General features: G+C 39.8%; 1 protein-coding gene across 19 annotated transcripts in view; it reads right to left on the bottom strand.

Moving 5' to 3' along the window:
- USP54 (ubiquitin specific peptidase 54) overlaps positions 1–17,054 on the bottom strand; it is a 123,907-nt gene that overhangs the window by 7,250 nt on the left and 99,603 nt on the right. For 12 of the 19 annotated variants that reach the window (XR_008664358.1, XM_055325067.1, XM_055325065.1 and 9 more), the window contains 4 exons: positions 16,770–16,937; positions 13,822–13,956; positions 12,699–12,894; positions 8,991–10,396 (listed from right to left, as the gene is read on the bottom strand). Coding sequence is in view for 18 of the 19 variants with exons in the window: in XM_055325067.1 (XP_055181042.1) it covers positions 8,991–10,396; positions 12,699–12,894; positions 13,822–13,956; positions 16,770–16,937 (1,905 nt within the window). In the remaining variant the exon portion in view is untranslated. Of the gene's footprint in view, positions 1–8,990; positions 10,397–12,698; positions 12,895–13,821; positions 13,957–16,769; positions 16,938–17,054 lie in introns of those variants that run through there. The other 7 variants (XM_055325069.1, XM_055325072.1, XM_055325074.1 and 4 more) reach the window with 3 other exon arrangements.

The raw sequence follows: 17,054 nt of genomic DNA, 5'->3' as shown, positions 1-17,054 counted from the left end.
GCCTCATTTCATTTTTAAAACACAATTAGCTTTGCTTCTGTTGGACTCGTGCCCAAGACTTACAATATATTCAGAGGAAACTGTCCAACATAGTTGTTCTCTAGAGCATCCATGATGACAAAGGGAACATTATCTTCAGTCCACTTAGGAACTGAAGTGAACATAGTAATGAACATAGTAATCATCTATCAAACCTCCTCATTTTATAGAACAGGAAAATGAGTTCCAGGGTCTGAAAAGTAGTAAACAGATTAACTAGAATTAAAATTCAAGTCTCTTGATTTCACTTCCTATTACTATGAGCAAGAACTCTTCAACAACATCTTATATGTGTAATGCTTTTTTATTCCCCCATTAGCTTCTCTTAATCACTAACTGCTTAAATTCTAAAATAAAAATCACTGAACACTTATCTCTTCCTCAAAATCTTGCTAGATTATTAAGAGAAGAGCTGCTCCAAACTGGATATGTGATTCCCAAGGGGCTTGCCCCAATACAACTAATTAAGCCTTCCATTCTGAAAATGCACATGCCCTTGACCTACATTTGATGTCTATATCTATCACCAATTCACATCTTGATATTTTGGTTCTAATACATGTATCTAGCTAAAGGAGGATATTCCTGATACTAAGCTAAAAGACTAAACTAAAATATTACTTTTAGTATTTCCTGGTAAAGAGGCTCTAATACCACCTCAGATTCACCTAGGAATTTTAAAAATACAGATTCCTCTATCTCTCCACAGCCCTGCTGAATCAGAACCTTTGTGGGGTGAAGCCTGGGAATATTTATTTTTAAAAGGCTTCCCCGAGGGGCACCTGGCTGGCTCAGTCAGTGAAGCATGTGACTCTTGATCTCTGGGTTAGGAGTTGGGTGCAGAGATTACTTAAAAATAAAATCTTTGAAAACAAATAAAACTAAAGGCTTCTCCAAAAAGTATAGGAGAATAGCCCCACATATTGTTGAAGGAAATTTGAAATGTCATAGTCTTTCTTAAAAGCTATTTAGAGGGGATCCCTGGGTGGCGCAGCGGTTTGGCGCCTGCCTTTGGCCCAGGGCGCGATCCTGGAGACCTGGGATCGAATCCCACGTCGGGCTCCCGGTGCATGGAGCCTGCTTCTCCCTCTGCCTGTGTCTCTGCCTTGTCTCTGCCTCTCTCTCTCTCTGTATGACTATCATAAATAAATAATTTTAAAAAATATTAAAAAAAAAAGCTATTTAGAAATACCCACTAAAATTGAAAATATATTTACACTTTTAACCAGCAATTCTACTTCTAGGAATGAGAAGCAAAAATACCAGTTTACTGACACATTGTTTGTAGTGGTCACAAAACTAGAAATAAAGTAATGTCCATCTCTAGAAGAATAACTAAATACACTATGGTATCTCCAATATCAAATATTGCCAAGCCAATTAAAAGAATGAGTTGAGTTAAACTAGACGACTTGGAGGGATTTTCATTAAGGATTATTAAGTTAAAAGGGGAAAAAATCTGTAATACTATCCAAGGCAAAAAAAAAAAAAAAAACCCCACTGTAAATCTACATAGGATTATATGAACAGAAAAATACAGAAATATGCACATTAGATTATTATGTGGTAGGTGGAGGATAAAAGGTAGGGACTTATGTAAGGGGAGGAGAAATAAACAAGAAAATGTCTACAATAAAAACAGCATGTGTTTTTACATAAAAGTTTATATGAAAATATTTCTCTGTGTTTTTTAAAAAGCCACTCCCCTTGGGTGACTATGATGGGCAGCCAGATTTAAGAATCACAGCTGTAATACTCAGAATTTGGTGTTCTTCTAATAGTCTGATCGCTAGACAAGGAGGTGGCCACTAGAACTTCCTGAAGAGAATAGACTGATTATTTTAAAGATAGTTCAGCAGAGGTGAAGGTGGCCACCTATAAGGAGTACTGTTGAGGGGATATATAGATTTGATAGAAGGGAGAGTTAAGATGAGGTCTACTTACTGATGAACAGTGACAAGAAGAAAGACTACCAGACATCACACATTTCTGATATAAGGAATACAAAGTAGGACCACCTGGGTGGCTCAGTGGGTTAAGCACCTGACAATTTCACTCCAGGTCATGCCATCATGGTCCTGAGATTGAGACACAGAAGCCCTGTGTCTCAGGCTCCCCGCTCAGCAGGAAGTCTGCTTCAGATTCTGTTTCCTTTCCTTCTGCCCCTCCCCGCACATGCTTGCAAGCACGCACTCTCTCTCTCTCAAATAGATAAATAAATCTTTAAAACAGAGAAAGAAAGGAAGAAATACAAAGTGCTACCTCTAAAACATTCTTGTTTAAAAAAAAACAAAACTGCGGGTTGTCTGGCTGGCTCAATTGGAGGAGTACATAACTCTTGGTCTTGGGATAGTGAGTTGGAGCCCCACTCTGGCTGTAGAGATAACTTAAGTAAATAAAACTTAAAAAAACTGAACTTTATTTTAATCAAGCCTCTAGCCCTATCAGATTATAGAAAAACAGGGGTAAACTGTTTTTAAAAAGAAAAAACTACTAGAATATAATCAGTAAAATCTAGAATGTGTTTTTTTTTTTTTTAATTTATTTATGATAGTCACAGAGAGAGAGAGAAAGAGAGAGAGAGACAGAGGCAGAGACACAGGCAGAGGGAGAAGCAGGCTCCATGCACCGGGAGCCCGACGTGGGATTCGATCCCGGGTCTCCAGGATCACGCCCTGGGCCAAAGGCAGGCGCCAAACCGCTGCGCCACCCAGGGATCCCTAGAATGTGGTTTTGACAAATGACCAAATCTCTTCCATAAATAAATACTAAGGGGAAAAAAGACAGGAATTTTATAGGCTAAAAAAAGCCTTGAGACAAATCAACAAAATGCACTGTGTAGATCTTGTCTGAATCTTAATTTGATAAACCAACTGTGAAAAAACATTTATGGGACAATTGAAAAAATATGAATACTGGCTAGTTACTGTATTATATTTAAAAATATTGTTAAGTTTTTAGGGAACCCTGGGTGGCGCAGTGGTTTAGCGCCTGCCTTTGGCCCAGGGCGCGATCCTGGAGACCCGGGATTGAATCCCACGTCGGGCTCCCAGTGTATGGATCCTGCTTCTCCCTCTGCCTGTGTCTCTGCCTCTCTCTCTCTCTCTCTGTGTGTGTGACTATCATAAGTAAATTAAAAAAAAATTTTAAAAAATATTGTTAAGTTTTTAGATATAATGATATTATAGTTTTGCCTTTTAAAAAAAAAGTCTTTCTTTCCTAGAGATATACTCCAAATTGTAATATGGATAAAATAACATAATGTAATCCAGCAGAGGGGTACCTGGCTGGCTCAGTCAGTGGAGCGTGCAACTTGTGATCTTGGGGGTCTTAAGTTTGAGCCCCACATTGGCTATAGAGATTACTTAAGGAAAATAAAAAATAAATAAAACGTTTATAAATAAATAAAAAAATTGTAAAGTAATCCAGTAGGGAGGGGAAACATGGGAGAAGCTAAATAGCTACAGCTAAATCAGAATTGGTCATTATGTTGAAAACTAGTCAAGATAATCACTGTGGAAGCTAGTAAGAAATACTAGGTTACTGGAGGGCTATTGTAACATTTACTCATTACTCTTCAATATAATTGAAATTTTCATAACAAAAAGTTATTTTTAGGATGATGTCTGTTTATATAACTCTTTAGGAACTATAATGTCAAAATTAATCTGGACACAAAACATCATATACTATATGATTCCATTATATCATATGTCGAAAATAGGCAAATCTATAAACAGCAGATAGATTACAGGTTCCCTAGGGATGCAGGAAAGAAGGGTAGGGGGAAATGGGAAGTGACTATTAATGTGTACTGGGTCTCTGGGTGGTGGTGGTGGGGAGTACAGAGGGAGAGGGATAGAGAATCCCAAGCAGACTCCACACTGAGCACAGAGCCTCATGGGGCTTGATCTCATGACTCTGAGACTATGACCTGAGCAAATCAAGAGTTGGATGCTTAACCAGCTGAGCCACCCAGCTTCCCCATGGGGTCTGGAAAACACTTTACAACTGATTGTGATGATGGATAAGGAACTCTGTGAATATAATAAAAAAAAGACTAAATTGTACATATTAAGTAGTGAAGTGTGTGATATGTAAATTACATATTTTTTTTAAAAGTAGTAAGTCAGAGAAAAATACTACATGACCTCATTTGAAACACAGAATGGCATTTGACAGCAGCTGGAAGTAACAGGATACAAAATCAATGCACAAAAATCAGTGGCATTTCTGTACACTAACAATGAGACTGAAGAAAGAGAAATTAAGGAATTAATCCCATTTACAATTGTACCCAAAATCATAAGATACCTAGGAATAAACCTAACCAAAGAGGTAAAGGATCTATACTCTAAAACCTACAGAACACTTATGAAAAAAATTGACGAAGACATAAAGAGATGGAAAAACATTCCATGCTCATGGAATGGAAGAATAAATACTGTGAAAATGTCTCCGCTACTTAGGGCAATTTATACATTCAGTGCAATCCCTATCAAAATACCATGGACTTTCTTCAGAGAGCTGGAACAAATCATCTTAAGATTTGTATGGAATCAAAAAAAAAAAAAAAGATTTGTATGGAATCAGAAAAGACCCTGAATAGCCAGAGGAATGTTGAAAACAAAAACCAATGCTGGGGGCGTCACAACGCCTGGTTTCAAGCTGTATTACAAAGCTGTGATCATCAAGACAGTGTGGTACTGGCACAAAAACAGATACACAGATCAATGGAACAGAATAAAGAACCCAGAAATGCACCCTCAACTCAATGGTTAACTCCTCTTCGACAAAGCAGGAAAGAATATCCACTGGAAAAAGGACAGTAAATGGTGTTAAGAAAATTGGACAGCCACATGCAGAAGAATGAAACTGGACCAATCTCTGACACCATACACAAAGATAAACTCAAAATGGTTGAAGATCTAAATGTGAGACAAGAATCCATCAAAATACTACAGGAGAACACAGGCAATACCCATTTATTTATTTATTTATTTATTTATTCATTCATTCATTCATTCATTCAGAGAGAGCAAGAGAGAGGCAGAGACACAGGCAGAGGGAGAAGCAGGCTCCATGCAGGAAGCCCGATGTGGGACTCGATCCTGGGTCTCCAGGATCACACCCCAGGTTGCACGCAGTGCTAAACCGCTGCACCACCAGGACTGCCCGCAACACCCTTTTTAAACTTGGCCACAGTGACTTCTTGCTAGACACATCTATGAAGCCATAGGCAACAAAAGCAAAAATGAACTACTGGAACTTCAAGATAAAAAGCTTCTGTACAGCAAAGGAAATGATCAACAAAACTAAAAGACAACCTACAAAATGGGAGAAGATATTTGCAAACAACATATCAGATAAAGGGCTAGTATCCAAGATCTGTAAAGAACTTACCAAACTCAAAACCCAAGAAACAAACAATCCAGTCATGAAATGGGTAGAGGACATGAACAGATATTTCTCCAAAGACATACACATGGCCAACAAGCACTTGAAAAAATGCTCCGCATCACTTGCCATCAGGGAAATACACATCAAAACCACAATGAGATGCCACCTCACACCAGTGAAAAGGGCTAAAATGAACAAGACAGGAAACAACAAATGCTGGAGAGGATGTGGAGAAAGGGGAACCCTCTTGCAGTATTAGTGGGAATGCAAACTGGTACAGCCACTCTGGAAAACAGCCACTATGGAGGTTCCTCAAGAGTTTAAAAATAGAGTTACTCTATGACCCAGCAATTGTACTACGGAGTATTTTCCCCAAAGATACTGATGTAGTGAAATGCCAGGACACCTGCAACCCAACGTCTATAGCAGCAATGTCCACAATAGCCAAACTGTGGAAGGAGCCATGATGTTCTTTGACAGATGAATGGATAAAGAAGATATGGTGTGTGTGTGTGTGTATGTGTGTGTGTATAAATATAAATATATTTTTTAAAAAACAAAACAAAAAAAATATATATAATGGAATATTACACAGCTATCAGAATACCTACCATTTGCTTCGACATGAATAGAACTCGAGTATATTATGCTGAGTGAAGTAACTCAATCAGAGAAGGACAATCATTATATGGCTTCACTCATAGGTGGAATATAAGAAACAGCAAAAGGGATTATAAGGGAAAGGAGGGAAACTGAGTGGGGGGAAAATTAGAGAGGGAGACAAACCATGAGAGACTCCTAACTCTGGGAAACAAAGGGTTGTGGAAGGGGAGGTGGGTGGGGGAGTTGGGGTAACTGGGTGACGGGCACTGAGGAGGGCACTTGATAGGATGAGCACTGTGTGTTATGCTGTATGTTGGCAAATTAAATTTAAATTTAAAAAAAGACAGCAGCTGGGGGCTGGGAGAAATGGGGAGATGCTGGTCAAGGGATATACTCTTCCAGTTATAAGATGAATAAATTCTAGGGATCTAATGTACAGGATCATGCCTGTAGGTAACAATATTGTATTATTTACCTGAAAGCTGCTAAGAGAGTAGATCTTAAATGTTCATACCAAAAAACTACAATTTATACGTGGTGATGGTTGTGTTAACTAACCTCATTGGGGTAATCATCTCACAATATCTATGTATCAAACCTTCACACTGTACATCTTAACCTTACACAATGTTATTGTCAATTATATCAATAAAGCTGGGGGGACAAGGTAACTTGGTACTTAAACAAGGGTGTACAAGGGGATCCCTGGGTGGCTCAGCGGTTTAGCGCCGCCTTCGGCCCAGGGCGTGATCCTGGAGACCTGGGATCGAGTCCCGCATCAGGCTCCCTGCATGGAGCCTGCTTCTTCCTCTGCCTGTGTCTCTGCCTCTCTCTCTCTCTCTCTCTCTCTCTCTCTCTCTCTCTCTCTCTCTCATGAATAAATAAATAAAACCTTTAAAAAAAAAAAAAAGGCTGTACAATAAGCTAAAGAACCCCCCTGAAGATATGTTCTATCGCATACAGACCCTAATTGGCATCTCCCTTCATTACCTACTTCCTGAATCATTCCACCTGATTACTTCTTTGTCAAAATAAAGGCTAGTTTGGTTTGACAAGGATTTTGAGGACTCTACCAGATGCATTATTTAAATTAGTTTTCATTCACTATTAGGCAAAAAAAAGTATGTTTGGTAGGTATTCTTTTCAAATTGTTTTCAGAAGTTTAAGCTTCCTGAAGGCTAATTTACCCGTACATATCAAGAAATTTTTTAAAATATATAACCTTCAACTAGTTATTATCCTTCTAAAAATTTATTCTGAAGAGCTCATCAGAATCATGGCCAAACATTAATATATAAAGACATTCATCATCTATTTATCTAAAAATTGGAAGTATAAAAAGTAGAGTAAAATGGTTGAATATACTACAGTACATTGATATGCAGCATATTGGCAGTCCTTAAAACTAGTTTTTTTCAAAGGAAAAATGCTCAAGGATGTAATGTAAGAATATCATGAGAATAAATTGTATATATTGTAAAGATTTGCTTTTTATAAAAACAAAACAAAATGCATTAAAAAACAAAGCCAGAAGTAAACTCATGAAATTATGAGTGGAATTATCAATGATTTTTGTTACTTTATTTATTTGTAAAAGTATCTACAATGAAAAATGTTCCTATTTTGGGTAATATGAGAGTTTTTTTGTTTGGGCTTTTTTTTTTTTTCTGGTAATATAATGTTTGACATTCAGTTAGTTTAATTTCAATTGCAATATATTCTTTTATATGTATTTATTATTATCTTCAAATAGTTGACATTTGTATATACTTTCTCCCTTAGACAGGAAGCTAATTGGTAATTGCCAGATTTTCCTCATCCTTTAGAATCTTCCCATACTGTCCTGTCCTGTGTACCTAAGGAGCACTTAATAAACATTATTGCAAAGTCTACACTGTGATGCATATCCTAAAAAACACCTTAATATCAAATCTTATATTTATGGGATTACCGCCCCACCCCACCCCCACCACCACCAAGAGCTTCTAGGATAGCTTCTAGGTACTCAATAAATACTTGCATGGTTGCATTTTAAACATCAGTTGGCAGCATGCAAGGAAACTGTACTGTTATGGAAACTGTCATACCGAGCTAAAGATAAAATTAATTCTGAGTTCAATTTCACAGAATCATATATATCATTTTAAGAGTTGGAAGGCATCTTTAAAAAAAATCATTGAACCCATTCTCTAATTTTACAGGTAAAATCTTGGCCATGGAATATAGAGTGACTTATCTAAATTTATACTGATAGTTCATGATGGAAACAATAGTTCCATCATTAGTTCAATGAAGGACAATAGTTCAGGCTTTTGAGTTCTTAAATACATCAGTCAAAGTTATAAATATTCTTCATGTCTTCAATTTCCAAACTAAGTCTGTGGAGTGCATTTAAGGTGTAGACTTCATTCCTCACACAATATAATCTAAAGGATAGTCGGTGAACAGGTACCCTTGAAAATCCTACACCTGGTAGTTCCTGAAGGGATTAGGGAAGATCTTGATATTTCTGGTTCGGTATGATCTGGAAATGCCACATTTGGAAATATGGCTTAATGTGGGAATTCTGTGCAATGTGCAAGCTGGATCTGGAAGCTGGATTTTGGGTTAGTTCAGCTCCTAAGCCATGGAAAGATGACTTTGCTTCTCAGCCTCCCCGAGTCCCTCTCAAAGACCAATGAACCACTCCTTAGCACTGCATTCATTGATCTCTTTAGGAGAAGGGAACTGGACCATGAGTGATTAGTTCTGTCCCCATTCTCTACTCTAGCCAGAAAAAAAGTTTAGCTCTTGTCCTAAAGTCTTTATGAATAAAGTCAGAAGATCTGCTACAACTTCCTAAGCTGGGGAAGTTAGTTGGACAGAACACCACCCCTCTTCTGATCTTGTCTTTTCACTTTCAGTTTTTATATGTCCCCCGCTTCCCCTGCCCATGGTTGCATTCTTACCTGTTTGGTTTAATGAGTGCCAGGCCACATCTTGCTGCCCCCATCCAGAACAGCCAGCTTGAGAAGCCTGAAGACTGGCTTGGTAGAGAGACTCCAATTCTGAAGTCTCCTGCTCTGTGTCTTGGTTCCAATGTGGATGCAAAAGGATGTGGTTTTTTTCTGGATAGGCTGCACAGGTATGGGAATCATGGGGAGAGGACTTCATTCCTGGCCCAGGGACCCCATGTTTGAGTTGAGAATCACAGAGCCTTGTGACATTCACCCAGGAGTCCAAAGGCAAGGAAGTCAAGTCGACACTGCTGCCAAGCTCCTTAGGCCTAGCATCTCTGACTTGAGATGGTTTTCCTTGGTTCATGCTTGGCTCTGCCAACCTGGGCTGTCTTCCCCTAGAAGTTTCACTTTTAGGCAGCCCAGAGTTCATGGCCATAGAAGGATAACCAGCAGGCTCTTCCCAGGAAGGTAGTCTGTCCCTACCATCCAAAGAGGGTTGTTGTTTTGTCCAAGGCCAATGGCCTTTCCCTTGACCCTGAGGGAAGGGAGGCTTAGAGTCAGAAAGGGAAGAGTTCTTCCTTAGACTATTTGTCAAACTTCTATCCTGGGAACCTGTGCCATCCCTTGTGGAGGTGCCTTGCATCCTCTGGAACTGCTCTGCTAGGGAGCGGACAAGCCCCTTTGTGCTGGGAAAGTCTGGCCTATAGGGATCCTCACTGCCTCCATTCACTTTTGAAGTCAACAAAGTTTTGAGGCTTTTGGCTTGGAGGCATTGGTTAGTTTTCTGCACAGTATCAGGAGAGTGAAGCGTAGGTGAGGAAGCAGCAGGCATTATGGGGTGGCAGGCCCTGTACAGAGGAAGGCTGGGCTGAGCTGATGAACTTGAAGGACTAGAGCCTAGGCTGTGTGCATCTCCTCTTTCAGAGGTATCTGTTCCAATTGAGTGTGACCAGGGCATCATCTGGGATGAGACAGCAGGATCCCTCTTTTCTTGGAATAACTGTTCTTGATCAATGCCTCTTCCAATGCCTCTTCCTTCTTGTGGGGGGAACCTGGTACAGCTGTTGTTGTCACCCCTGTAGCCTTGCAGCTTACCCTCTGGTACATCCAATGGTTTCCAATCATAATGAGCATTCTCCTCAGTCCTCCCTGGTGTTTTAGGTAAGGCCTGCCTGTGGAGTGCAGGAGGGTCAATGCTGTTCTCCTCAACTGAAGTTGGAAGGTTCAAGGCAGACCTACTAGAGGAATTGTGCTGTGGGACAGACAGGGCAGATGATTCTGGGAATAGTGATGAGTGTGACTCATGGCAGGAAGCAGGTGAGTGGATGAAAGAACTGGCCCCAAACTCTGTATTCGTGCAGGGTTCCAGTTGAGCCTCCTGGCTTAATAATACTTGGAGCGGGATAGGCTGTTCACTGAAATTAATGGAGAGAGCCAGTCATAAGCTGCCTTGAATGACAAGATCACTTACAAAAAGACCTGTTCATTTGGTTCCCATTTCTAGCCATCCACAAAGGGAATGGTAAAAATAAATAGAAAGACAAGCACAAGTAGAGTCAACAATTCAGAAGTTCACGAAAGAAGGCAGATTCATGTCAGCTCATACCCAAGCAATAGGTAATATTAATCCTCTTTACTAAAAGCTCTCACCAAAGCTACATACAATAAAATTAAGTGAAGTCCTTGTCAATTTTCTTTACTGCCTCTGAAGTCCCATTCCAATCATATCCTCCTTGCAAAATAAAAAACAAAAACTGCTAATCCCACATGCAGATGACATGAAGGTGAGCAAAGCCTAGAAATCACTCCTACCTGGGGTCCTGAGAGGCAAATGAGCCAAAATAACCAAAAGGCACATTGACAAATACAGGGTGATTTGAGTTCATGGGATTACACAAAATTCAGACACTTCAAGTATGCTTTCATAATCTGGATTTGGTTGTATTACTCACTGAGATATTTTCCCAAAGTTATGCACTGTGACTCTTGAGATTTGGGAGTAAAAATAGGAATTAACTGCATTTACTAGGTTTCTTACTGTTTTTTTTATTTCTGACCTGAAAAGCACTTAAAACCCTCAATTACTCACATACATCAAGTGGCTTAAGTTTTCTAGAAATAGTTTAGCTGCCTAAATTGCTTATATTTAAAACATATCTCTGATCAGATTCTCAGATCAGCATTCAACTACTAGAGTATACTGTAGGAAAAAGAAGAAAAAGGAAGGTCCTACTATTAGCATTAAATTTGAATGATAATATACCATCAACTTTTATGGGTATAGCCACCCAGTCACCCTTACAACATTATGAAGAATGTGTCATTATACTTTTTTTTTTTTTTTTTAAGATTTTATTTATTTAGGGGCACCTGGGTGGCTCAGCGGTTGAGAGTCTGCCTTCGGCTCAGGTCGGGATCCCAGCATCCTGGGAGAGTGAGTCCCACATGGGTCTCCATGTGAGAAGCCTGCTTTTCCCGTTTCTGCCTCTTTTTATTTATCCATGAGAGACACAGAGAGAAAGAGGCAGAGACACAGGCAAAGAGAGAAGCAGGCTCCCTCCAGGGAGTCTGATGCAGGTCTCAATCCCAGGACCCCAGGGATCACGAGCTGAGGCAAAGGCAGATGCTCAACCACTGAGCCACCCAGGTGCACTATTTCATTATACTTATGGAGGAGACCTAATGGAGATAAACAGACCTGGATCTGAAATCCACACCTCTACCACTTACTAGCTGAGTAATCCTGGGTACCTTATAGATTTTATACTCCCTGAGCTTGAGTTTCCTTATTTATAAAATATTGCTAAATAATAGTTCTTATCTCCTAAGGTTATTGTGAGAATTAAAGTGTTTACTTTAGTCCCTAGGCAATAAATGGGGGTGCCTGGGTGGCTCAGTCAGTTGAGCATCCAACTCTTGGTTTCAGCTTAGGTCATGATCTCGTGGTTGTAGGATCCAGCCCTATGCTGTACTACACATTCAGTGTTGGACTCTGCTTAAGATTCTCTCTTTCCCTTTCCCTCTACCCTCCCCCTGCTCTTGCTTGCTCTCTAAAAACAAATTAATAAAATCTTTTTAAAAAAATGTTCAATAAATGTTAGCTGTTTTTATAATATTTATATTCTGAGAACTATAAGGTTTATCAACAGCCAAAATTATTCTTTAACTTAAATCTATGTATTTTAAGCAAGAACTAAATTCAAGAGCTAAAGTATAAAAACTACACCAGTGGCCCTGGGGACTTTTTCCTAGTGCTGCCCATAACAAAACAAAACAAAGGGAATCTTTGTGTTTCTTTTCTATGATTCAATCAGAGCAAGGACTGTTTTCTCCATTTCCACGAGGGACAGGGAGCACTGAAATCCCCAAAACAAATCACATGGTTTCTATTGCAATATAAATCATACTGCCATGTCTGAGGACATAATACATACAAATTTAATAATCATGATATTACACAAGTCCAGGGACAAACTCACCCACAGGAAATATGGACAAATGACCTATTTATTATGCCATATTTTCTGTATCTTTCAAGGAACTATTAAGAGAAGGACCAGCAATGAGATGAGCTTTCCGCCATATGTCTGACCTGAGAAGAAAATCTTTTCAGAGGACTCTTCTCTGTTCCCTGTAGTCACCAAGACAAGGAGAGCTCTGACCCATGGTCACTTCCTCCCCTGGCGTCCATAAACTACAGTGGATCCCAGGCACTACCTTGTTGGCTGAGGGAGGGCCGCCCCCTGTGAGGGGAGGCAGGCTGAGGGCTGCGACGGCTGCGGCGATGATTGCTGCTGCTGCATGCGTTCCTGTAGGCTCCGAGCTTTTCGAATACTGATTTGCAACTTCTTATCGACTAGGGCTCTGCTGTGCGTGCTAGAGCTGGCACCATGCAGGGCAAGTCTTAGTTTAGCTAAAATGCAAAAGAAAATATAGCAGAAACAGAACACAAAATACAAACAAAAATAAAAATAAAATTGAACCAAAAATGAGCAAAGATATGCAGTAAAACTCAAAATATGCAGCAGGAATGCAAGGCATGGACCATGCACATACTGTCCAGGGTATAGAACTGGCTCTGGCTCTAAGGAACATTCATGGAAGCCATGGAGGCCAAACAGGTTAATTCAAATTTAAAAAAACAAACAAACAAACAAACAAAAAGCTAAACTAAAATGAGTCAGAAGAGAAACTGGTGCTTCCATCTTAGAGACTGCTACTCTCGTCCTTTGCAACTGACCTGTCGTCTGGTCTCCACACTTTGCTCCCAACTTCCCCTTCCCGACAGCCAACAGCAGAAATAAGATCCAAATCTGCATCTGTCTTTATAGAACACAGCTCCTTGTGGGTCACATTTGAAAACTAGATATAAATTCTAAGCCTTAGTCCTTCACTGTGGCCTTACAGTGCAGCATACCAGGAAAGCAGAAGAGAAACATGAATCAAATATGCAGTGCAAAGTCACAGGCCTGGGAAGTCACAGTCAATATATTCATTTCTTCTTGCCATAAGCTCTACCTAGCTAATCAGTGACTAGGAAAGAGCAGACTAACTTCAAATCCGAGGTCTAACTTTATCTTGGGATAAGAAGGTAGGCATGGCTGGACAGTTCATCTGTGGACTCTGGCTGAGCTTATTCCAGTAAATATCCATAGGCCACAGTGACAGCACATGGTGCCCTTAGAAATGTGAAGGGCAAAGATAGCTAAAGAGCCTCAGTTTAGGAGAGTGACAGTAAGGAGACATAAAGCTCTTTCATCCCATCTGAGTGATGTCTCTAATGATACCTATCATGAAGTTAGTCAAAATTGCCATAGCTGTAGCAGTTAGAGTTACTTACAGATAGCTTCGTTACAGAGAGCCAAAGCTGCAGCACAGTCTCCCTTCTGTTCCAGATGCAGGGACTCTTCAAACACTGAATCTGCCTCTTGCAAGGACCTCTCAAAGCCGTCACTCCTCCCTGAAAGGGCCAGCACTTTTCATTTTCATTAAAATTGGTTCCAACTTTTTCTACATAGTGATGTTTCCCTTCGGTGCACATAGTTCCTTGCTGCTGAGCCTTTGATCTACCATTATTCTAACTCTCCACTGCTATGAACAATTCTCTGAAACATGTAGGACATCCGTTTTTGCCTTAGCCAAGACATTGCCAAGACCATGAAAGAGGAGTATATCATCCACCACCACATATTCCAACAGCTTTTAAGGGATCCCTCAAGAAAAGAACAAGGTATTGTCTACAGCAGAAGGTGGATTCTTATGCCTGGAACTGATCTGTTTTTCCACAGTGCAACAAAATACATCTTGCCAATCAGTGTCAGAATGTCACAGACCTCCACAGAGACCTCTACTGCTGTGTTAAGGCAAAAGTGGCTTCACGACTCTGTGGAAAGCCATCTGTAAAATTTCTTTTCTACATCAATTCAGTCCTCTCTGCGCCACCCTCAACTGGAAAATTAGTACACCTCTTGGGCATAGGCACTCTACAGTTCCTAACCTCAATATATCTACCAGGGCAGTTGAACAGCCCTTATTGGTTTGCAAGCACACATTTTTTTTGTCAGTAGTGCTAAGTATTTTCTTTTATCATATCCTTAACCACCAAACCTACTGGAAAAGTCACTTTCCCACACAGTTAGCATGAAATACTCCTTCCTCCTCTGAAAGCAAATGCATACCAAAGCAGGCACAAAAGAGTTCAAATATCATGCCAGATGAAAATGCAAGAAAGTACCATAAGGGCAATTTTTGTAAAAACACTCAAGTTTATGTACCCTGTTGGCTTTTACGCACTCATAACCATAAACTGTAAATGTATTGTAAATTCACCCATGATTGGAACTAATGGTAAGTTTTCATAGGCTCACAAGAAAAAATACCGAAATGTCAGAGTCATTTCTCCCATAAGGTCCCCAGCCTCCATTTACCTCCAGCTGGACATGGTAAGAAAGACTCTTCTGCACACCTAACATTCACTTCCTAATTCACTGTGGCTTTGGAGAGCAATGAAAAGGCTAAGGAAATAGAGGTTGGGGGAATGCCTGAGTGGCTCAGTGGTTTAGCATCTGCCTTTGGCTTAGGTCGTGATTTCAAAGTCCTGGGATCAAGTCCCACATCGGACTCCCTGCAAGGAGCCTGTTTCTCTCTCTGCCTAGTCTCTGCCTCTCTCTCTCTCTCTGTATGTCTCTCATGAATAAATAAAGAAATCTTAAAAAAAAAGAAAAAGAGGAAATAGAAGTTGGTTCTGAAGAACCTGGCATTCAGTCCCATCAAGAGATATGATACCCCACCATCTAGGCCTAAAGTTTTCTCACAATATTTGACATCAACTAAATCTATATAATCTTCATAATCAGAGTTGGTAGTGAGAGCCATTAAACAAAAAAAAAGTTCTCTATGGATATATAGGCAGACTAGAGTTGATCAATCACTATAGTAGATTTTAATTCTAAACTTCTAGAACCTTAGCCTTCCATTCCTTGCTCTTCCTAGAAATTGTGAATCAAAGTGTATCGAGAATTGGCAATGAAATATGGCCAGAAAGATTCTCTCTCAACTTTCATCTACTGTCCAACATAAGAGAGGAAGGAAAAAAGGTAAGGAAAGGAGATGACAAGTCTCCTCCTTCAGAAACAATATAAACCTGAGACTCAAATGCAGCATGTCTTCTTCCTCAAAAGGGAGAGAAGACTATCCAAATGTAGGGACAATTAAGGAATTAGAAATTTAAAATTTAGAAATAAATACAATGCCTTAGGAAATATAAAGCAACAATTGCCTCAAATCAAAAGACAGTAGGATTAGAGGAGAAAAATGGTCCCCAAATAGGCCCCAAATTAAGTTTCTTCAAATTAAGTGTTGACAAAAAGTGGGAAGTGGTCAACAAGAAAGCAACCACCCAAAAGAGCAGTGACTCCTATTCTTTGCACTGTTTTAGCATAATTTGTTCCATCTGGGGATTCTGGATAATAAGAACAATAAGTTCATTTTATAGAAAGAAAAACAGAGATGTAAGTTTCAGGAGTCTATTTAAGGTATATACTTCAGTCTTTTTCAACTCCTATTTTGGGGGCACCTGGGTGGCTCAGTGGTTGAGCATCTCCCTTTGGCTTAGGTCACGGTCCCAGAGTCCTGGGATTGAATCTCGCATCTGGCTCCCCGAGGGGAGCCTGCTTCTCCCTCTGCCTCTGTCTCTCATGAATAAATAAATAAAATCTTTAAAAAATAAAACCTCCTATTTTGAAAACTCGTCTCTTCTAGTACAAAAAAAACATCCTAAAGCAAGTGAAGGAAAAAAGTAACTAGTGTAGGGCATTTGGGGAAGCCTTGTTAAGTCAATGAAAATCATATAAGATTGGGAAATGATTCATCAGAGGATCAAAAGGCAATCAAGCTTTGTGTTCTTAGAACCTGTTTAGTAGACCTGTTTCCCTGAAACTCCAGGTGGGCAATTTCAAGGATAGAATTTCCCTCATCAGTCTGGCTCAACTCAACTCCCCTATTCTGCTGTTTCTGAATTGTGACTAGTTTTATTTACACCTTCTACAGATACTCATGGGAAATATTTTTCCATGAACCATATACTATCTCTAAACTATACACTTTCAATAGATGAGCCCAAAATCAGTGTCTGTCTTCCAATCAATAGGCTTGTCACCTCCTACTTTCACTAGTTTTCACTAAAATGACTGAATTATGATAAAATACAATTTAGCTGAACAGAAGACAGGAATTTAAAGGCCTGAATATGTTTTTTCCCTCTCTCTCTGTCCCCATCATAACAATTACCCTGATTCTGCAGTTCATCCAAGTCCATGAAGCGACTGGGATGAGGATTAAACCCTTTAGCTGCCTCTAATTCCTTCTCCCGTTTCCTTCGAAGTTCCTGTTCCTGGGCCCTCCTGGCCACTTCCTCTTGCAGTTCATCCAGTTCACTTTTGGAAGATATCTCCCCACCTGAATACAAACAAGGGAGAAGAAAAATTGTCACATTTCTACAACTACAGCTAAGCACCTGCTGCATTTATGGCCACTGCCCTGCCTTTCCTTTGGAACTCTTGATTCAATTTGGAA

Source organism: Nyctereutes procyonoides, unplaced genomic scaffold (assembly GCF_905146905.1).
Source record: "Nyctereutes procyonoides isolate TBG_1078 unplaced genomic scaffold, NYPRO_anot_genome, whole genome shotgun sequence".
NCBI classification, from domain to species: domain Eukaryota; kingdom Metazoa; phylum Chordata; class Mammalia; order Carnivora; family Canidae; genus Nyctereutes; species Nyctereutes procyonoides.
The sequence above is the reverse complement of the archived record's forward strand: the minus strand, read 5'-3'. Positions and strand labels throughout refer to the sequence as shown.